At 40.4% G+C, this 20,394-nt stretch overlaps 1 protein-coding gene and 4 long non-coding RNA genes across 22 annotated transcripts; 4 read left to right on the top strand and 1 right to left on the bottom strand.

Annotated features, from left to right (window-relative positions):
• The first annotated feature begins 61 nt into the window (after positions 1-61).
• LOC117189107 lies at positions 62-4,199 on the top strand. Of its 3 annotated transcripts, XR_004473169.1 has the most exons (8): positions 62-469; positions 529-663; positions 723-913; positions 971-1,865; positions 3,417-3,584; positions 3,644-3,778; positions 3,838-4,030; positions 4,084-4,199. It is a non-coding gene; the product is annotated as an uncharacterized LOC117189107 (long non-coding RNA). The 3 variants fall into 3 exon arrangements; XR_004473168.1 differs by lacking the exons at positions 62-469; positions 529-663; positions 723-913; positions 971-1,865 and adding exons at positions 1,872-2,034; positions 2,094-2,228; positions 2,288-2,478 and having other exon boundaries at positions 2,536-3,584; XR_004473170.1 differs by lacking the exons at positions 62-469; positions 529-663; positions 723-913; positions 971-1,865; positions 3,644-3,778 and adding exons at positions 1,872-2,034; positions 2,094-2,228; positions 2,288-2,478 and having other exon boundaries at positions 2,536-3,430.
• Positions 4,200-4,669: 470 nt separating this feature from the next.
• Positions 4,670-10,553, top strand: LOC117189106. 7 transcript variants are annotated; one of them, XR_004473164.1, is made up of 12 exons: positions 4,670-4,870; positions 4,930-5,064; positions 6,484-6,618; positions 6,678-6,868; positions 6,926-7,987; positions 8,047-8,179; positions 8,239-8,431; positions 8,485-9,549; positions 9,801-9,935; positions 9,995-10,130; positions 10,190-10,380; positions 10,438-10,553. It is a non-coding gene; the product is annotated as an uncharacterized LOC117189106 (long non-coding RNA). The 7 variants fall into 7 exon arrangements; XR_004473163.1 differs by lacking the exons at positions 4,670-4,870; positions 4,930-5,064 and adding exons at positions 6,289-6,424; positions 9,609-9,741; XR_004473161.1 differs by lacking the exons at positions 4,670-4,870; positions 4,930-5,064 and adding an exon at positions 6,289-6,424.
• Positions 10,554-13,913: 3,360 nt separating this feature from the next.
• On the top strand, positions 13,914-14,253 carry LOC108163463 (kunitz-type serine protease inhibitor-like). The gene has a single exon (XM_017298759.2). The coding sequence runs from the start codon at positions 13,957-13,959 to the stop codon at positions 14,194-14,196; it is 240 nt and encodes a 79-aa protein (XP_017154248.1). The 5' UTR covers positions 13,914-13,956; the 3' UTR covers positions 14,197-14,253.
• A 1,806-nt stretch (positions 14,254-16,059) lies between these two features.
• Positions 16,060-16,698, top strand: LOC117189109. The gene is made up of 2 exons (XR_004473188.1): positions 16,060-16,377; positions 16,472-16,698. It is a non-coding gene; the product is annotated as an uncharacterized LOC117189109 (long non-coding RNA).
• Positions 16,699-17,395: 697 nt separating this feature from the next.
• Positions 17,396-20,177, bottom strand: LOC108163465. 10 transcript variants are annotated; one of them, XR_004473181.1, is made up of 6 exons: positions 20,127-20,177; positions 18,122-18,333; positions 17,929-18,062; positions 17,768-17,873; positions 17,579-17,707; positions 17,396-17,521 (listed from the first exon to the last, which is right to left on the bottom strand). It is a non-coding gene; the product is annotated as an uncharacterized LOC108163465 (long non-coding RNA). The 10 variants fall into 10 exon arrangements; XR_004473183.1 differs by having other exon boundaries at positions 18,122-18,301; positions 20,127-20,141; XR_004473182.1 differs by lacking the exon at positions 20,127-20,177 and adding an exon at positions 20,084-20,098.
• Between the last annotated feature and the right edge of the window lie 217 nt (positions 20,178-20,394).

Here is a 20,394-nt window from a genome sequence, read left to right as displayed (position 1 = left end):
TTCCAGTAAACACATGTACGTGTGTATGTATATATGAATATGCGACTGGGGCGGGAAGATGCCATGGATGCACAGTTCATAAAAATACGAATCAACGCAAAATTCAAAAGAAAATTTGAAACAAGCAATCCATGCCCCACAAAACCCCAGATGTCAAATTCGTCGTCGTGTGAGAATACTGGAAAAATATCAGTATAGTTCGGAGCGTCGGAAGTTAAACACATAAAAATAAAATTCTAAATTTCAAAATTTTGTAAAATATTTATTTCGGTTTTTAATTTCGGTTTTTTTTTTCAATTAGGTTTAAGCATAAAAGTGATTAGTTTTTTTTAGTTTTTAAAGTTAAGCATAAAGTGAAAGTCGTACAAAATAATAATACTTCCCCAAGATACACAAGGCATACAAATACTTCTGCAAGATCCATCCAAGACACATCTGTTGATTGTTTCACAAGAGCCGCAAGCAGAGAGTAAGCATAAATTTGGGTTTTAGGTTGAATAAATAGATCAAAATTTAACTTTTTTCTAGGTCCATATTCATAAATACCTGGCAAAAAAAAAACTACAAAACATACGGCTGTAAACTGTGGTGGCACAAGAAGATACAATTATACTTCATTTTACCGCTTTTCTACACAAACCTACATAAATACGGACACTCTACGTAAGCATAAATTTCGCTTTTAGGTTGAATAAATAGATACAAATTTAACTTTTTTCTAGGTCCATATTCATAAATACCTGGCGAAAAGAAAACTACAAATCGTACGGCTGTAAACTGTGGCGGCGCAATGAGGTACAACACGGCTTCTTCGGATAGTTTTTCTACACAAACCTACATAAATACGGGCATCTGATGAATCTGGGGGCTCCGAGTAGAATCGCAAGTAGAACCAATACTTTGTTTTGACACTGTAAGTATAAATGGTTTTAGGTTTGCCAAATTAAAATAAAATGTATCTTCTTTCTAGGATTCTGCTATCGGAAATTAGATACTGTGGTTATCGGGTGAATGGATAGGAATATTATATTTTGCTACTAATAATTATATTACTCGTGATTATATTTTGATACTAAAACACACAAAGATGTTTAATTGTTTGACTGAACCAGAATGGGGTAGGACTCTAAAAGTTTCCAGCAAAATGCTGATTTACTTTCGGGGACATGCATTGAATATCCCCATTCCCCTTTTGGAAAATTTTCCACAACTAAGAATTCTTTTCGATATACTCGCAGATGTATAAAACCCCCGAGGGCATGCTATTATTCAAGATTTCATCTTTAGTTTTACAAATATTTCCAGTAAACACATGTACGTGTGTATGTATATATGAATATGTATACTATTACGACAAACAATATATAAATATGGGAATATGGATTAAACCTAGAACTTGTTGTTGGGAATGACTCATCCCTCGGCAGCAACGGGTACGTTGAGGACGGGCTTTGCCTCCAGAGCTGGTTCCTGGGCAGGCTGTGACTGGACGAGCACCTTGGTGGGCAGGAGATGCTTGAGGGGCTCTAGGATGCGCGCCTGCTGCAGATAGGTGAGCTGCTGCTGCTCCAGCTGCAGGAGGCTGATGCCCAGGTGAACGGTGAGCGACTGGGGCGGGAAGATGCCATGGATGCACAGTTCATAAAAATACGAATCAACGCAAAATTCAAAAGAAAATTTGAAACAAGCAATCTATGCCCCACAAAACCCCAGATGTCAAATTCGTCGTCGTGTGAGAATACTGGAAAAATATCAGTATAGGTCGGAGCGTCGGAAGTTAAACACATAAAAATAAAATTCTTAATTTCAAAATTTTGTAAAATATTTATTTCGGTTTTTAATTTCGGTTTTTTTTTTTCAATTAGGTTTAAGCATAAAAGTGATTAGTTTTTTTTTAGTTTTTAAAGTTAAGCATAAAGTGAAAGTCGTACAAAATAATAATACTTCCCCAAGATACACAAGGCATAAAAATACTTCTGCAGGATCCATCCAAGACACATCTGTTGATTGTTTCACAAGAGCCGCAAGCAGAGAGTAAGCATAAATTTGGGTTTTAGGTTGAATAAATAGATCAAAATTTAACTTTTTTCTAGGTCCATATTCATAAATACCTGGCAAAAAAAAAACTACAAAACATACGGCTGTAAACTGTGCTGGCACAAGAAGATACATTTATACTTCATTTTACCGCTTTTCTACACAAACCTACATAAATACGGACACTCTACGTAAGCATAAATTTCGCTTTTAGGTTGAATAAATAGATACAAATTTAACTTTTTTCTAGGTCCATATTCATAAATACCTGGCGAAAAGAAAACTACAAATCGTACGGCTGTAAACTGTGGCGGCGCAATGAGGTACAACCCGGCATCTTCGGATAGTTTTTCTACACAAACCTACATAAATACGGGCATCTGATGAATCTGGGGGCTCCGAGTAGAATCGCAAGTAGAACCAATACTTTGTTTTGACACTGTAAGTATAAATGGTTTTAGGTTTGCCAAATTAAAATAAAATGTATCTTCTTTCTAGGATTCGGCTATCGGAAATTAGATACTGTGGTTATCGGGTGAATGGATAGGAATATTATATTTTGCTACTAATAATTATATTACTCGTGATTATATTTTGATACTAAAACACACAAAGATGTTTAATTGTTTGACTGAAGCAGAATGGGGTTGGACTCTAAAAGCTTCCAGCAAAATGCTGATTTACTTTCGGGGACATGCATTGAATATCCCCATTCCCCTTTTGGAAAATTTTCCACAACTAAGAATTCTTTTCGATATACTCGCAGATGTATAAAACCCCCGAGGGCATGCTATTATTCAAGATTTCATCTTTAGTTTTACAAATATTTCCAGTAAACACATGTACGTGTGTATGTATATATGAATATGTATACTATTACGACAAACAATATATAAATATGGGAATATGGATTAAACCTAGAACTTGTTGTTGGGAATGACTCATCCCTCGGCAGCAACGGGTACGTTGAGGACGGGCTTTGCCTCCAGAGCTGGTTCCTGGGCAGGCTGTGACTGGACGAGCACCTTGGTGGGCAGGAGATGCTTGAGGGGCTCTAGGATGCGCGCCTGCTGCAGATAGGTGAGCTGCTGCTGCTCCAGCTGCAGGAGGCTGATGCCCAGGTGAACGGTGAGCGACTGGGGCGGGAAGATGCCATGGATGCACAGTTCATAAAAATACGAATCAACGCAAAATTCAAAAGAAAAACTGAAACAAGCAATCCATGCCCCACAAAACCCCAGATGTCAAATTCGTCGTCGTGTGAGAATACTGGAAAAATATCAGTATAGTTCGGAGCGTCGGAAGTTAAACACATCAAAATAAAATTCTAAATTTCAAAATTTTGTAAAATATTTTTTCGGTTTTTTTTTTTCAATTAGGTTTAAGCATAAAAGTGATTAGTTTTTTTTAGTTTTTAAAGTTAAGCATAAAGTGAAAGTCGTACAAAATAATAATACTTCCCCAAGATACACAAGGCATAAAAATACTTCTCCAAGATCCATCCAAGACACATCTGTTGATTGTTTCACAAGAGCCGCAAGCAGATAGTAAGCATAAATTTCGCTTTTAGGTTGAATAAATAGATACAAATTTAACTTTTTTCTAGGTCCATATTCATAAATACCTGGCAAAAAAAAAAATACAAAACATACGGCTGTAAACTGTGCTGGCACAAGAAGATACAATTATACTTCATTTGACCGCTTTTCTACACAAACCTACATAAATACGGACACTCTACGTAAGCATAAATTTCGCTTTTAGGTTGAATAAATAGATACAAATTTAACTTTTTTCTAGGTCCATATTCATAAATACCTGGCGAAAAGAAAACTACAAATCGTACGGCTGTAAACTGTGGCGGCGCAATGAGATACAACACGGCTTCTTCGGATAGTTTTTCTACACAAACCTACATAAATACGGGCATCTGATGAATCTGGGGGCTCCGAGTAGAATCGCAAGTAGAACCAATACTTTGTTTTGACACTAAGTATAAATGGTTTTAGGTTTGCCAAATTAAAATAAAATGTATCTTCTTTCTAGGATTCGGCTATCGGAAATTAGATACTGTGGTTATCGGGTGAATGGATAGGAATATTATATTTTGCTACTAATAATTATATTACTCGTGATTATATTTTGATACTAAAACACACAAAGATGTTTAATTGTTTGACTGAAGCAGAATGGGGTTGGACTCTAAAAGCTTCCAGCAAAATGCTGATTTACTTTCGGGGACATGCATTGAATATCCCCATTCCCCTTTTGGAAAATTTTCCACAACTAAGAATTCTTTTCGATATACTCGCAGATGTATAAAACCCCCCGAGGGCATGCTATTATTCAAGATTTCATCTTTAGTTTTACAAATATTTCCAGTAAACACATGTACGTGTGTATGTATATATGAATATGCGACTGGGGCGGGAAGATGCCATGGATGCACAGTTCATAAAAATACGAATCAACGCAAAATTCAAAAGAAAATTTGAAACAAGCAATCCATGCCCCACAAAACCCCAGATGTCAAATTCGTCGTCGTGTGAGAATACTGGAAAAATATCAGTATAGGTCGGAGCGTCGGAAGTTAAACACATAAAAATAAAATTCTAAATTTCAAAATTTTGTAAAATATTTATTTCTGTTTTTTTTTTTCAATTAGGTTTAAGCATAAAAGTGATTAGTTTTTTTTAGTTTTTAAAGTTAAGCATAAAGTGAAAGTCGTACAAAATAATAATACTTCCCCAAGATACACAAGGCATACAAATACTTCTGCAAGATCCATCCAAGACACATCTGTTGATTGTTTCACAAGAGCCGCAAGCAGAGAGTAAGCATAAATTTGGGTTTTAGGTTGAATAAATAGATCAAAATTTAACTTTTTTCTAGGTCCATATTCATAAATACCTGGCAAAAAAAAAACTACAAAACATACGGCTGTAAACTGTGCTGGCACAAGAAGATACAATTATACTTCATTTTACCGCTTTTCTACACAAACCTACATAAATACGGACACTCTACGTAGCCATAAATTTCGCTTTTAGGTTGAATAAATAGATACAAATTTAACTTTTTTCTAGTTCCATATTCATAAATACCTGGCGAAAAGAAAACTACAAATCGTACGGCTGTAAACTGTGGCGGCGCAATGAGGTACAACACGGCTTCTTCGGATAGTTTTTCTACACAAACCTACATAAATACGGGCATCTGATGAATCTGGGGGCTCCGAGTAGAATCGCAAGTAGAACCAATACTTTGTTTTGACACTGTAAGTATAAATGGTTTTAGGTTTGCCAAATTAAAATAAAATGTATCTTCTTTCTAGGATTCTGCTATCGGAAATTAGATACTGTGGTTATCGGGTGAATGGATAGGAATATTATATTTTGCTACTAATAATTATATTACTCGTGATTATATTTTGATACTAAAACACACAAAGATGTTTAATTGTTTGACTGAACCAGAATGGGGTAGGACTCTAAAAGTTTCCAGCAAAATGCTGATTTACTTTCGGGGACATGCATTGAATATCCCCATTCCCCTTTTGGAAAATTTTCCACAACTAAGAATTCTTTTCGATATACTCGCAGATGTATAAAACCCCCCGAGGGCATGCTATTATTCAAGATTTCATCTTTAGTTTTACAAATATTTCCAGTAAACACATGTACGTGTGTATGTATATATGAATATGTATACTATTACGACAAACAATATATAAATATGGGAATATGGATTAAACCTAGAACTTGTTGTTGGGAATGACTCATCCCTCGGCAGCAACGGGTACGTTGAGGACGGGCTTTGCCTCCAGAGCTGGTTCCTGGGCAGGCTGTGACTGGACGAGCACCTTGGTGGGCAGGAGATGCTTGAGGGGCTCTAGGATGCGCGCCTGCTGCAGATAGGTGAGCTGCTGCTGCTCCAGCTGCAGGAGGCTGATGCCCAGGTGAACGGTGAGCGACTGGGGCGGGAAGATGCCATGGATGCACAGTTCATAAAAATACGAATCAACGCAAAATTCAAAAGAAAATTTGAAACAAGCAATCCATGCCCCACAAAACCCCAGATGTCAAATTCGTCGTCGTGTGAGAATACTGGAAAAATATCAGTATAGTTCGGAGCGTCGGAAGTTAAACACATAAAAATAAAATTCTTAATTTCAAAATTTTGTAAAATATTTATTTCGGTTTTTTATTTCGGTTTTTTTTTTCAATTAGGTTTAAGCATAAAAGTGATTAGTTTTTAAAGTTAAGCATAAAGTGAAAGTCGTACAAAATAATAATACTTCCCCAAGATACACAAGGCATACAAATACTTCTGCAAGATCCATCCAAGACACATCTGTTGATTGTTTCACAAGAGCCGCAAGCAGAGAGTAAGCATAAATTTGGGTTTTAGGTTGAATAAATAGATCAAAATTTAACTTTTTTCTAGGTCCATATTCATAAATACCTGGCAAAAAAAAAACTACAAAACATACGGCTGTAAACTGTGGTGGCACAAGAAGATACATTTATACTTCATTTTACCGCTTTTCTACACAAACCTACATAAATACGGACACTCTACGTAAGCATAAATTTCGCTTTTAGGTTGAATAAATAGATACAAATTTAACTTTTTTCTAGGTCCATATTCATAAATACCTGGCGAAAAGAAAACTACAAATCGTACGGCTGTAAACTGTGGCGGCGCAATGAGGTACAACACGGCATCTTCGGATAGTTTTTCTACACAAACCTACATAAATACGGGCATCTGATGAATCTGGGGGCTCCGAGTAGAATCGCAAGTAGAACCAATACTTTGTTTTGACACTGTAAGTATAAATGGTTTTAGGTTTGCCAAATTAAAATAAAATGTATCTTCTTTCTAGGATTCGGCTATCGGAAATTAGATACTGTGGTTATCGGGTGAATGGATAGGAATATTATATTTTGCTACTAATAATTATATTACTCGTGATTATATTTTGATACTAAAACACACAAAGATGTTTAATTGTTTGACTGAAGCAGAATGGGGTTGGACTCTAAAAGCTTCCAGCAAAATGCTGATTTACTTTCGGGGACATGCATTGAATATCCCCATTCCCCTTTTGGAAAATTTTCCACAACTAAGAATTCTTTTCGATATACTCGCAGATGTATAAAACCCCCGAGGGCATGCTATTATTCAAGATTTCATCTTTAGTTTTACAAATATTTCCAGTAAACACATGTACGTGTGTATGTATATATGAATATGTATACTATTACGACAAACAATATATAAATATGGGAATATGGATTAAACCTAGAACTTGTTGTTGGGAATGACTCATCCCTCGGCAGCAACGGGTACGTTGAGGACGGGCTTTGCCTCCAGAGCTGGTTCCTGGGCAGGCTGTGACTGGACGAGCACCTTGGTGGGCAGGAGATGCTTGAGGGGCTCTAGGATGCGCGCCTGCTGCAGATAGGTGAGCTGCTGCTGCTCCAGCTGCAGGAGGCTGATGCCCAGGTGAACGGTGAGCGACTGGGGCGGGAAGATGCCATGGATGCACAGTTCATAAAAATACGAATCAACGCAAAATTCAAAAGAAAATTTGAAACAAGCAATCCATGCCCCACAAAACCCCAGATGTCAAATTCGTCGTCGTGTGAGAATACTGGAAAAATATCAGTATAGTTCGGAGCGTCGGAAGTTAAACACATAAAAATAAAATTCTAAATTTCAAAATTTTGTAAAATATTTATTTCGGTTTTTTATTTCGGTTTTTTTTTTCAATTAGGTTTAAGCATAAAAGTGATTAGTTTTTTTTAGTTTTTAAAGTTAAGCATAAAGTGAAAGTCGTACAAAATAATAATACTTCCCCAAGATACACAAGGCATACAAATACTTCTGCAAGATCCATCCAAGACACATCTGTTGATTGTTTCACAAGAGCCGCAAGCAGAGAGTAAGCATAAATTTGGGTTTTAGGTTGAATAAATAGATCAAAATTTAACTTTTTTCTAGGTCCATATTCATAAATACCTGGCAAAAAAAAAACTACAAAACATACGGCTGTAAACTGTGGTGGCACAAGAAGATACAATTATACTTCATTTTACCGCTTTTCTACACAAACCTACATAAATACGGACACTACGTAAGCATAAATTTCGCTTTTAGGTTGAATAAATAGATACAAATTTAACTTTTTTCTAGGTCCATATTCATAAATACCTGGCGAAAAGAAAACTACAAATCGTACGGCTGTAAACTGTGGCGGCGCAATGAGGTACAACACGGCTTCTTCGGATAGTTTTTCTACACAAACCTACATAAATACGGGCATCTGATGAATCTGGGGGCTCCGAGTAGAATCGCAAGTAGAACCAATACTTTGTTTTGACACTAAGTATAAATGGTTTTAGGTTTGCCAAATTAAAATAAAATGTATCTTCTTTCTAGGATTCGGCTATCGGAAATTAGATACTGTGGTTATCGGGTGAATGGATAGGAATATTATATTTTGCTACTAATAATTATATTACTCGTGATTATATTTTGATACTAAAACACACAAAGATGTTTAATTGTTTGACTGAAGCAGAATGGGGTTGGACTCTAAAAGCTTCCAGCAAAATGCTGATTTACTTTCGGGGACATGCATTGAATATCCCCATTCCCCTTTTGGAAAATTTTCCACAACTAAGAATTCTTTTCGATATACTCGCAGATGTATAAAACCCCCCGAGGGCATGCTATTATTCAAGATTTCATCTTTAGTTTTACAAATATTTCCAGTAAACACATGTACGTGTGTATGTATATATGAATATGTATACTATTACGACAAACAATATATAAATATGGGAATATGGATTAAACCTAGAACTTGTTGTTGGGAATGACTCATCCCTCGGCAGCAACGGGTACGTTGAGGACGGGCTTTGCCTCCAGAGCTGGTTCCTGGGCAGGCTGTGACTGGACGAGCACCTTGGTGGGCAGGAGATGCTTGAGGGGCTCTAGGATGCGCGCCTGCTGCAGATAGGTGAGCTGCTGCTGCTCCAGCTGCAGGAGGCTGATGCCCAGGTGAACGGTGAGCGACTGGGGCGGGAAGATGCCATGGATGCACAGTTCATAAAAATACGAATCAACGCAAAATTCAAAAGAAAATTTGAAACAAGCAATCCATGCCCCACAAAACCCCAGATGTCAAATTCGTCGTCGTGTGAGAATACTGGAAAAATATCAGTATAGTTCGGAGCGTCGGAAGTTAAACACATAAAAATAAAATTCTTAATTTCAAAATTTTGTAAAATATTTATTTCGGTTTTTAATTTCGGTTTTTTTTTTTCAATTAGGTTTAAGCATAAAAGTGATTAGTTTTTTTTTAGTTTTTAAAGTTAAGCATAAAGTGAAAGTCGTACAAAATAATAATACTTCCCCAAGATACACAAGGCATACAAATACTTCTCCAAGATCCATCCAAGACACATCTGTTGATTGTTTCACAAGAGCCGCAAGCAGAGAGTAAGCATAAATTTGGGTTTTAGGTTGAATAAATAGATCAAAATTTAACTTTTTTCTAGGTCCATATTCATAAATACCTGGTAAAAAAAAAACTACAAAACATACGGCTGTAAACTGTGGTGGCCCAAGAAGACACAATTATACTTCATTTGACCGCTTTTCTACACAAACCTACATAAATACGGACACTACGTAAGCATAAATTTTTCTTTTAGGTTGAATAAATAGATCAAAATTTAACTTTTTTCTAGGTCCATATTCATAAATACCTGGCAAAAAAAAAACTACAAAACATACGGCTGTAAACTGTGGTGGCCCAAGAAGATACAATTATAATTCATTTGACCGCTTTTCTACACAAACCTACATAAATACGGACACTCTACGTAAGCATAAATTTCGCTTTTAGGTTGAATAAATAGATCAAAATTTAACTTTTTTCTAGGTCCATATTCATAAATACCTGGCAAAAAAAAAAACTACAAAACATACGGCTGTAAACTGTGGTGGCACAAGAAGATACAATTATACTTCATTTTACCGCTTTTCTACACAAACCTACATAAATACGGACACTCTACGTAAGCATAAAGTTCGCTTTTAGGTTGAATAAATAGATACAAATTTAACTGTTTTCTAGGTCCATATTCATAAATACCTGGCGAAAAGAAAACTACAAATCGTACGGCTGTAAACTGTGGCGGCGCAATGAGGTACAACACGGCTTCTTCTGATAGTTTTTCTACACAAACCTACATAAATACGGGCATCTGATGAATCTGGGGGCTCCGAGTAGAATCGCAAGTAGAACCAATACTTTGTTTTGACACTGTAAGTATAAATGGTTTTAGGTTTGCCAAATTAAAATAAAATGTATCTTCTTTCTAGGATTCGGCTATCGGAAATTAAATACTGTGGTTATCGGGTGAATGGATAGGAATATTATATTTTGCTACTAATAATTATATTACTCGTGATTATATTTTGATACTAAAACACACAAAGATGTTTAATTGTTTGACTGAAGCAGAATGGGGTTGGATATCCCCATTCCCCTCTTGGAAAATGTTCCAGCTGCAGGAGGCTGATGCCCAGGTGAACGGAGAGCGACTGGGGCGGTAAGATGTCATGGATGGAGCTCTGGACATATGGCACCAGGTCGTGGGCCAGTAAAGTGAGCTTTGAGTGCCCATATGAGCCGAAGAAGCGAAGCGAGTGAGCCAGGGGTTGGCTGGCATACATGTAGATATGTTTATCTTTTATTCTTCCTTAATTAAATGGTTTCAACAAGGAGGCGTTCTCTTTATACTTCTGAGAGCTGTTCAGAGATTGTTTAAAACTTAGGAGCTCCATAACTGACAACATTCGCAACGTTCTTAGCATGTGCTATAAATATCTTCGTATATCTTGACACCCCATGCGAGTGTGGTGGAGGTATGACATCAACCACAGTCGGTGGAAGGGAGAGTATATGGCCTAAGCGCGGACTGGCTAACATTGTTATAAAAGTGCAAACAAACATGGCCAGCAGGGAGGTAGGGAGGTAGGTAGGGAGTGGACCTGGCCTAAACGAACCCAACCAAACCGAACCGAGGGAAAACGAGCCCACCCGAGGCCCCGACTTGACCAGAAGAGACTTGAGGCAGGAGCAGTGGCCACAGACATATTCGATGAGGAAACGCGCTATTTTTCCCAGGCAACCCTGGACCACCCACCAGGCCCCTAGCCACCCACCCACTGAAGGAGAAAGCAGAGAGAGAGAGAGCAGACAATGCTCTGGACAGGGCGGGAAATTATGAAGCCGAAGACGGCTGCAAGGAAGGGGGGGAGGTGGTAGTGGGGAGGGGGAGAGTATACAGGACACCGCCGACCTGTGGCCGCCGAAAGGCGGAGAGAGAAAAGACAGCAAAAATAACAAAAGTGGAGGAGAAAAAGGAACAAAAAAAATGAGAAACCGTGTGGTCCGCTGGCTCGGCAAAATAAATCGCTGGACATAAAAACGGAGCAGTGCAAGTGAGACAGAAGAAGGAGAAGGAAGAGCACGAGGAAGAAGTAGGTGGAGAAGAGAAAGAGAAAGGAGCGTGAGGTGAGGTGAGGTGAGAGCGAGAGCGAGCGAGAGGGCCAAGCAAGCGCCAAACAGGAATAAAAAATTGAATGAAATATTTTTATAACCACACAGAAAGAGGGACAGAGAGGGAGAGAAAGAAACATAGAGATAGAAAGAGAAAGACAGATTGAGAAATGGGAGAAATATAAAGAAAGAGAGAGAGATGGCGAGCAGTTGAAGGATATTGATGGGGCGCAACAGTAAAAAGGAAAAGAAAAAGGAAAAAAAACCCACCAACTTGCTTATCAAATATGAAGGAACCGAAAGTGGGTCGAGGCTGGGCTGTGGGAGGGTCGGGCATCATAAAACCCATGAGCTCACCTGGCCGAGACAGAGACAGAGAGAGAGAGCGAAAGAAAGAGAGAGAGAGAGAGAGAGCGAGAGAAAGGAGCTCAGAGAAAGCTGTAACTGGAGGCGGCTCACCCAAGGGTAGTTGTTGGGTCGAAAGTTTTATGGATGCCCCATCGGACGACAGGTGGTCAGAGGCACGCCCACACCCACAACCTGCTCCTAGATTCCCCAGCCCCCTCTCTCTCTCTCTCTGCTCCTGGTCATATAACGGTACATTGTGTTAGGGGTGTGGCAGTGGGTGGCACGGCACACGTGCGGATAATAAAAAATGTTTTACTTTTCAATCGACCAATAATATGGCGTTCAATGGACAGGCCAAACGTGCAAAACCCATCAGAATGGAATGGATCCAAGTTTTTTCCAGAGAGGGAGTAAAAGAGAGAGAGAGAGGCAGAGAGAGGGACAGAGTGGGACACACATACACCCACGTACGAGGTTCAATCATCGTTAAAAAGAATTTCATTTTGAAAAATGCCAGAACTTCAATAAATTATATTGGCAGGACCCCCCCGGGATGACCTCTTGCCATCCCGTAACCCAAGGATGTGGGCGGCAGGCGGCAGGCGGCGGACTCTGTGGTCTGCCGCTCGACTTGCTGGCACCTTCGCTATCATAACCACAACACAAAAGGAAATGTGAAATGTGAAATGGGGAAATGGGAAGGACAACCCACATTGCCATTGCCAGCTATTTTTTTGTTGGTATTCCCAGTCGCATCCGTAAGATATCTCTGGGTGCGGACAGGTGAATCAGGTCAATGGATGGGCAGGGGGGCAGGGGGCAGGGGGGGGGGGGGGGGTGGCCATTGTGTCCGGCACGAGGATGGGCAGCCAGAGCCAATGGCATTCTGAAGCATCAGCGTCTCCAGCTGCCCGCTCGATGGTTATTGGTTCGCGTTGCAATAATATAATATACAGACATGCACAGATACTCCCACATCTGTGTGTATATGTATGAAATAAAAATTGTGAAATAAAAACAAGAAAGAACCGAGAAAAAGCTGCAAAAAACTATCAAGCAGGCGAGCAGCAGCTGAAGAGGGGGGGGACTGGGGCTGAGCAGCAGATTTTAACTCAACTTTGTTGCAACGCGACAGTTTTTTTTTCTCTCTCGCAGCTGCCGTGGAAGGAAACCCCAGAAGGAGTCGTGCTTGCGGGGAGAAGTGAATGGGGTCACCGCGGAGGAGGTGGCTCGCCATTGTCATAATGACGTGCATTCCAGGGCGTGGCCCGCCCTCCCCCACTTGCACTTGGATATTGATTGCAGATCCTTTTGTGCCGTTGTCGCCTCCGACCGAGACACGGCATTCGCTAATTAAGTCATGGAATGCCGAGGTTCACGGCAAGCAAAGCTACACTGAAAGAAACGGTGGCAGTGGCATCAGAACCATACGATTGCTAGATCTTGTAAGGCACCTACTTCAGGCTGGAGTAAGCTCGGCCTCAGACATTTGTAGACCCGGTTTCCCCCTTATCCGGGGAAATATATCAGGAAATATGCCTTCAGGAGGAATAAGCAACTCGTCATCTCTATTGGTAGCTGGGATCGGTCTTTGGTTTTCAACAGGGCTCCCAATGTGTGGCGGAGGGAAGCCCTACTGACAGATTATGTAGAGTCGCGGCCGTAGCAGCTATATTATATATGATTCTTTGAATTATACTCCATTTTCCATGACAAATTGAAGGCGGAACTTCTAAGCGAACACGTGTATTATAGAACTTTTATCGTATTATCGATTGGGTTGAATATATTCGTATGTTCCATAACCATATGTAATTACTATTATACCAGAACCTTCAGAGTGTTAAGGCCTGGCCCTCGACTCCACTGCAAAGCCGAAACTAATCCTACAAAATGGATTTGCTCTGCCGTATGCCAAGAGCCAGTGAAAACAGCAGGAAACTGATTAGTTCATCATTGGATCTGCCCAAAGCCGAACCTGAGCCAAAATGAAGCTGCTGCTCCTCTTCTGGATGCTGTGTGGAGCGTGCGCTGTCAACGTGGCCGAGGCACTGCCTTGCGATCAGCCGCCGGGTGTGAAGGGACTGTGTCGGATGGTGTTGCCCAGATATACCTACAAAAAAGCCGAAAACGAATGCGAAGTGTTCTTCTATGGAGGCTGCAACGGCAATGAAAATCAGTTCGAGACCCAAGAAGAGTGCAGCAAGACCTGCGTGAAGCCTGCGTGAAGCCTGCGCGGTAGCTAATAAGCTTTTTGATAGATAAATAAACTGGTGTCCTGTTCAGCTCTATCGTTATCCACAGCAACCAATCCGCAAGGGCTGGGTTGGAGAGTCATTGTGCCTTCGTTAGGCTCTTCCCAGGCGATTAGCTCCATCCTCGCGAGATCTGGATTCCCCAAAAGCTAATCAGGCAAATCAAACCGAATTTGCGAGCAAAATCCGTCAAAGTCAGAGGCGTTTGGCCCGCGGCAGGCCATTAGCCTGGCCCATAACGGTATACGCTCCCACATGTCAGCCGATTGTCCTCGAGGCGCACTCTGGCATTGTCATCATCATCATGCACGTCAGCAGGGGAGATCGAACGAGTTGGCGGAAATCTGATACCCCAGGACAACAAAAAAAAAACGCGTCAAACTTTGTCTCCAAAGGGTGGAGAGGGGCGGGGGGGTGGGATTCTAAAAAATGTGTTGCATGTTTATTTGAAAAATCGCTAAAGGATAACTAAAGGATTCCCCTAAGGGTATTTCCCGAGCTCGAGTGATTTGTTTGCGAATTTACATACACGCAAAGGCCTCGGCGAGAGTCTCAGTGCGGAGTCACGGTGCTTGGGGGGGGGCATGGTGCTCGGTGGTGTCTCTGCTGAAATCCCTGGGTGTTTTCCAACTCGTTGAACAGCCCCACCCTGCCAGGCAGGGCCTGGGCCTCCCTGGGCCCAAAACCCGACCCTGATCCGACTCAATACGTTGCGGCAATAATTTTGCATAAAGAATAAGTAAAAGTATCCAAATTGAATCAGTGCAAAATTGAATCCGACTGACTCTGCGCCACCCTCGGAAGGGCAGGGCACGGCACGGCACGGCACGGCACGGCACGCGGTGTTAGGTGCCAAATTCAATTCACTTTCGTTTACAGTTTACAATACGGCCCAAAAGTTGACATTTATGAGAAGGCCATTTTGTGGATTCAGTGCCTCGGGATATCGATTTCCAGCTCGTGTGTACGTGTGTGTGGGTGTGTGTGGGTGTGTGTGGGTGCGGGGCAACAATCCCCAAATGGCAGCATCATTAACTAACCCACCTCTTCCCCCCCGGCACTCCGCACAGAGTCGGTAAATAATGTAATTTATGAATTACAATTAAAAATACACAGAAAGGGAGAAGCCACGGCAAAAGGTTGAGCAGGGTAAGCCATATAAGCAAGAGAGCTATAGATATGTACATATACATACAAATACAGATACAGAGATACAGATACAGATGTACGGATAGAGCTAGAGCCAGACGTGCCACATGAGTTCTCCCTTTGGGGGTGGATGGGGTGGGGGTGTCGGTATTCCGTTCCGTTGTCTGGCAATTTTTGTGCTTTGCTCATCAGTCGTGCTCCTGCTCTTGGCTCTGCTCCTTCCACCACTCCTGCAGCTGTAATAAAACTCCCCATTTGGTCATTTGGCAATTATCCCGATAAATTAGCAGCCGGACAATGGCACAGCAGCGTCGCGTCGCCTCCATCCCAGGACACTGGACAAGGGATGGACATTATTCAGCGAATTCTTTGGCAGAAAGAAACCTGCGCCATGCCCCAACATGATTCGTATGATACGCAGTGTCGCAATTCCACTTTTTCAATAACTCTTATTCGTGCTAAAAGATTACCGACCACATCCAGGAACGGATGCCGACATTAGCTGATCGAATAGGCCATCATAAAGACTGATTCGTGTTTGATCGGAGTGAACAAGCACAGCCTACTGCCCAGGTCAATAAAATATCCCCCCGAAGTCCCGAAGTAAATATTGAGCAAGCAATCCATGCCCAACAAAACCCCAAATGTCAAATTCGATGTGTGAGAATACTGGAAAAATATCAGTATAGTTCGGAGCGTCCGGAGTTAAACACATAAAAATAAAATTCTAAATTTCTAAATTTTGAGAAATATTTATTTCGGTTTTTTTTTCAATTAGGTTTAAGCATAAAGTGATTCTTTTTTTATACAAAAAGCATAAAAAAAAAAAACAAAAAATGAATTTAAAAAAAAAAAAAAAAAAATCAAAATTTTGACCATTTGAAACATTTCAGTTGATTTTGCCATCTCTACGTAGATCAGAACGGAGCTCAGGGTCGGCGATTGCGCTCGTACACAGAGGTACACACACGTAATTCTTTCGGTTTGCGGTACATCGAACACAGTGTAAGCATAGTGTTGTGGTGGTAAAGTTTTTGTTTGGTTTAATTTTTAACTTTTTCGTGGCGGCTGCTACACGGCTCGACAATCGTCTGGGCAGTACACCACGCTTCCTGGGGAGGCATGGATTCCGAAGGACATCGGAAATTAAAAACTATTCGCAATCCAATAGATGCACATTTTTCGTCAATGAATGGGTACACTTGGAAGTCTTTGCAGTAACTGATTGTTATTTATTTTGATACTAAAAATGATTATATTTTGATACTAAAAATTATTATATTTTGATACTAAAAATGATTATATTTTGATACTAGAATACACAAAGATGTCTAATTATTTTTATTGACAACAAATGGGCCAGTTAGTTCAATACATTTTGGGTATATCAATAGGCTTGCTTTACCTTTTTATATTTTATGTTATTTGTGTTTGATGACTAAAAAAAATATAAGTCTAAATCATAGCATATCATCATAACCATCGGAGCCGGAACTCCCCATTTGGTCATTTGGCAATTATCCCGATAAGCAGCGTCGCATCCATCCCAGGCAAATCCTTTGGCAAATGAAAACTGAGCTGTGTCCCAGGATGATTCGTACGATACGCAGTGTAGAACCTTGTAGCATACCATTCCCCATGAAATAATCACACACCTCTTTGTTTCTTTTTGTATAAAAATATATAATTCTTAAGCTTATATTATATAATACTAGGATTATATTAGAAATTGACTTGGCTTGGCTCAGAGTTGGTTGGAACAACGTACAAATTCTTTTATTTAAATAATACATGTTTGCATTGGAAATATCTGTAAAACTAAAGATGAAATCTTGAATACCTTTCTCTCGGGGGATTTTATACAGCTGCGAGTATATCGAAAAGAATTCTTAGTTGTGGAAAATTTTCCAAAAGGGGAATGGGGATATTCAATGCATGTCCCCGAAAGTAAATCAGCATTTTGCTGGAAACTTTTAGAGTCCTACCCCATTCTGGTTCAGTCAAATAATTAAACATCTTTGTGTATTTTAGTATCAAAATATAATCACGAGTAATATAATTATTAGTAACAAAATATAGTATTGCCGTCGATTTCCTCATCAGCACTTGTACCCGATTAACCCAGTATTTCATTTCCGATAACTGAAAGCTAGAACGAAGATACATTTTAGACTAATTTGATAAACCTAAAACCATTTATGCTTACACTGTTTAGTCCACCGAATCCCAAACAAAGTATTGTTTCGCGACTACTTCTAACCCCCAGACCCATCAGATTGTATAAAGTCGTACGTTTGCGTAGTGTGTTTTTGGCCAGGTAAATATGAATGCGCACCTAGAAAAAAAATTAAGTTTTGATATATTTATTCAATCTAAAACCCAAATTTATGCTTACGTAGAGTGCCCATATTTATGTAGTTTTGAATCTTCTTGGGCCACCACAGCTTACAGCCGTATGTTTTGTAGTTTTTTTTTTTGGACGGGTAATTATAAATATGAACCTAGAAAAAAATTAAATTTGTATCTATTCAACCTAAAAGCGAAATTTATGCTTACGTAGAGTGCCCATATTTATGTAGGTATGTGTAGAAAAGCGGTCAAATGAAGTATAATTCTATCTTCTTGGGCCACCAAGATTAAAGCCATACGTTTTGTAGTTTGTTTTTGGCCAGGTAATTATGAATATGAACCTAGAAAAAAGTTAAATTTTGATCTATTTATTCAACCTAAAACCCAAATTTATGCTTACTCTCGGCTTTCGGTTCTTGTGAAACAATCAACAGATGTGTATCTTGGAGAAGTATTTTTGAGCCTTGTGTATCTTGGAGAAGTATTTTTGAGCCTTGTGTATCTTGGAGAAGTATTTTTGAGCCTTGTGTATCTTGGAGAAGTATAATTATGTTGTACACTTTATACTTAACTTTAAAAACTAAAAAAAACTAATCACTTTTATGCTTAAACCTAATTGAAAAAAAAAACCGAAATAAATATTTCTCAAAAATTTAGAAATTTAGAATTTTATTTTTATGTGTTTAACTTCCGACGCTCCGAACTATAATGATATTTTTCAACTATTCTCACACGACAACGAACTTGACATTTGGGGTTTTGTGGGGCATGGATTGCTTGTTTCAGTTTTTCTTTTGAATTTTGCGTTGATTCGTATTTTTATGAACAGAGACATTATTCGGTAATAATTCCGTTTAACCGAAATGCCACTCTTCGAATGCTTTGAGTGTTTTTCACTGGGATCTCTTTACCTAAGAGAGTGGTATCACCTTTCCGAGGGGCTATGATTAAAGCCTTCATGGCAGATAGCTCGGCCAAGACATCGAGACCTTCTGTGCTGCAGAAGACGCACTCGAGTCTCCGGTCTCCTCTTGGGGGGTAAGCCATGTACACGGCCATTTTATTGATTCTTATATTCATTTTTTTTATCGTAGCTAATTTTTTGTATATTTTAGGTTCCTAAGAAATTAACGATGCTCCCATCGTTTCCATTGAAACCTGCACAAGTCTGCATTTATTTTTGGAGGTGTAAACTTCAGTGGTTCTTCCACTCAATCGTTTTGTAAAATCACAAAATTTCCCAGTAACCGAACTCGCGATGAGGCACAAAAGGCTGCCCAGTGGAAGAGCGGATAGGGTGGGGCTTGGCGTAGACCTGGTTGTGTTTTTGACCCACTATGGGACCGTGGCTGGGAACGGGGTGGCCTCCGCGGGAGTGCAATAATATTTTTACTTTAGTGCCGGACGATCAAAAAGCGGCTCTCTGCGGTTGTCCAACCGCCAAGCCAACGCCAACGCCAACGCCAAAGCCAAAGCCAAAGCGGAGCTCCACCGTAGGTATGTCCATCCGTACCGATAATTCTCTAACCTCCGTCTATATCCTGACTAAAGCGTCGACATGGCGGGTCAGATTGAGCGCGGTTACGGGAAGGAGTGGATTGGTCTGGACACGAGCCGCGTTTATAAGCAATTTCGCGAACAATGACTAAATTTCGAGAAAAGCGAGCGACGATTTTCCTGCTACTGTTGTTTTTGTTGTTGTTGTTGTTGTTGTTGTGGTTCTAGTTGCAACTTGCAATCGAATGAATCTGAATGCAACGCAGTGCGCCGAAAATTGGAAAACATGGCAGCTGAATGGACGAAAACTAGTGGAGCAGGAACCAGAGAAGGCATTGGAGACTGAGAAATGGACATGGCAGAGAGAGACAGAGACACAGAGACAGAGAGAGAGAGAGAGAGAAAGCGCTCAACATTCAGCGGCGGCTCATCGTTCAACGTCAGTGCCGGATGCGTTTTGTGGCCACGGCCTTTGTGGGTGCAGCCGGTGGCAGGGGTATGGGTACGGCAGGAGCTAGAGCCGTGTACGCAACCGGAGCGGGATCTGGTCGGAGGCTTCTGTATTTTTAAGTCCGCCACTAAATACAAACGAAAGCACTCAAGCACAAGTTGGCCACGATTTCCCTGTACCCGTCCATTGCCGGCCTACTCCACGCACACACGCGACGAGCACGCATTCCATTCCATGCCCCTTTCGTACGGCCGTAGTGGCAGCCGTAGTCCGGCCTGGACTCGTCATAGTACAAATGGAATTTGGGATTTTGATTGCGAATCGAAATAGATTTTGTGGTATTTGGGCAAGCAGTGCGAAACAAGCGACTAACAACCTGAGTCTGTCTCTGTGTGTGTCCTTGTCCGTACGTACTACGTATCTATGTTTGCACTGTGTGTGTGTGTTCATTTGTTACTTTGGCATCGCACGGACAACACTGCGTATACGCGCTTTATTCCATCCGTTGATTGATTGAGTTTGTGGAGGCTTTTTACACGCTTTACGCTCGCTGCCTTCGTTTTTGAGAGCCCTTCGATTATTCGATTTTGCATTTTGCATCCGGACCGCACCCCACCAACCCCCACCCTCTATAGATCGGGTCTGTTTGTGCTGGTTTTTGTGCCAGCCATTCGTTCCTGTTAATTCCGTTACCAAGTTGATTCTGTTAACCGGGAAAGCCGATT

Source organism: Drosophila miranda, chromosome 4, assembly GCF_003369915.1.
Source record: "Drosophila miranda strain MSH22 chromosome 4, D.miranda_PacBio2.1, whole genome shotgun sequence".
NCBI classification, from domain to species: Eukaryota; Metazoa; Arthropoda; class Insecta; order Diptera; family Drosophilidae; genus Drosophila; species Drosophila miranda.
Note: the sequence above shows the minus strand (reverse complement) of the source record. Positions and strands in the feature narration are given on the sequence as shown.

Coding starts and splice junctions, on each gene's coding strand:
- LOC108163463 (XM_017298759.2), top strand. CDS start 13,957: ATGAAGCTGCTGCTCCTCTTCTGGATGCTGTGTGGAGCGTGCGCTGTC.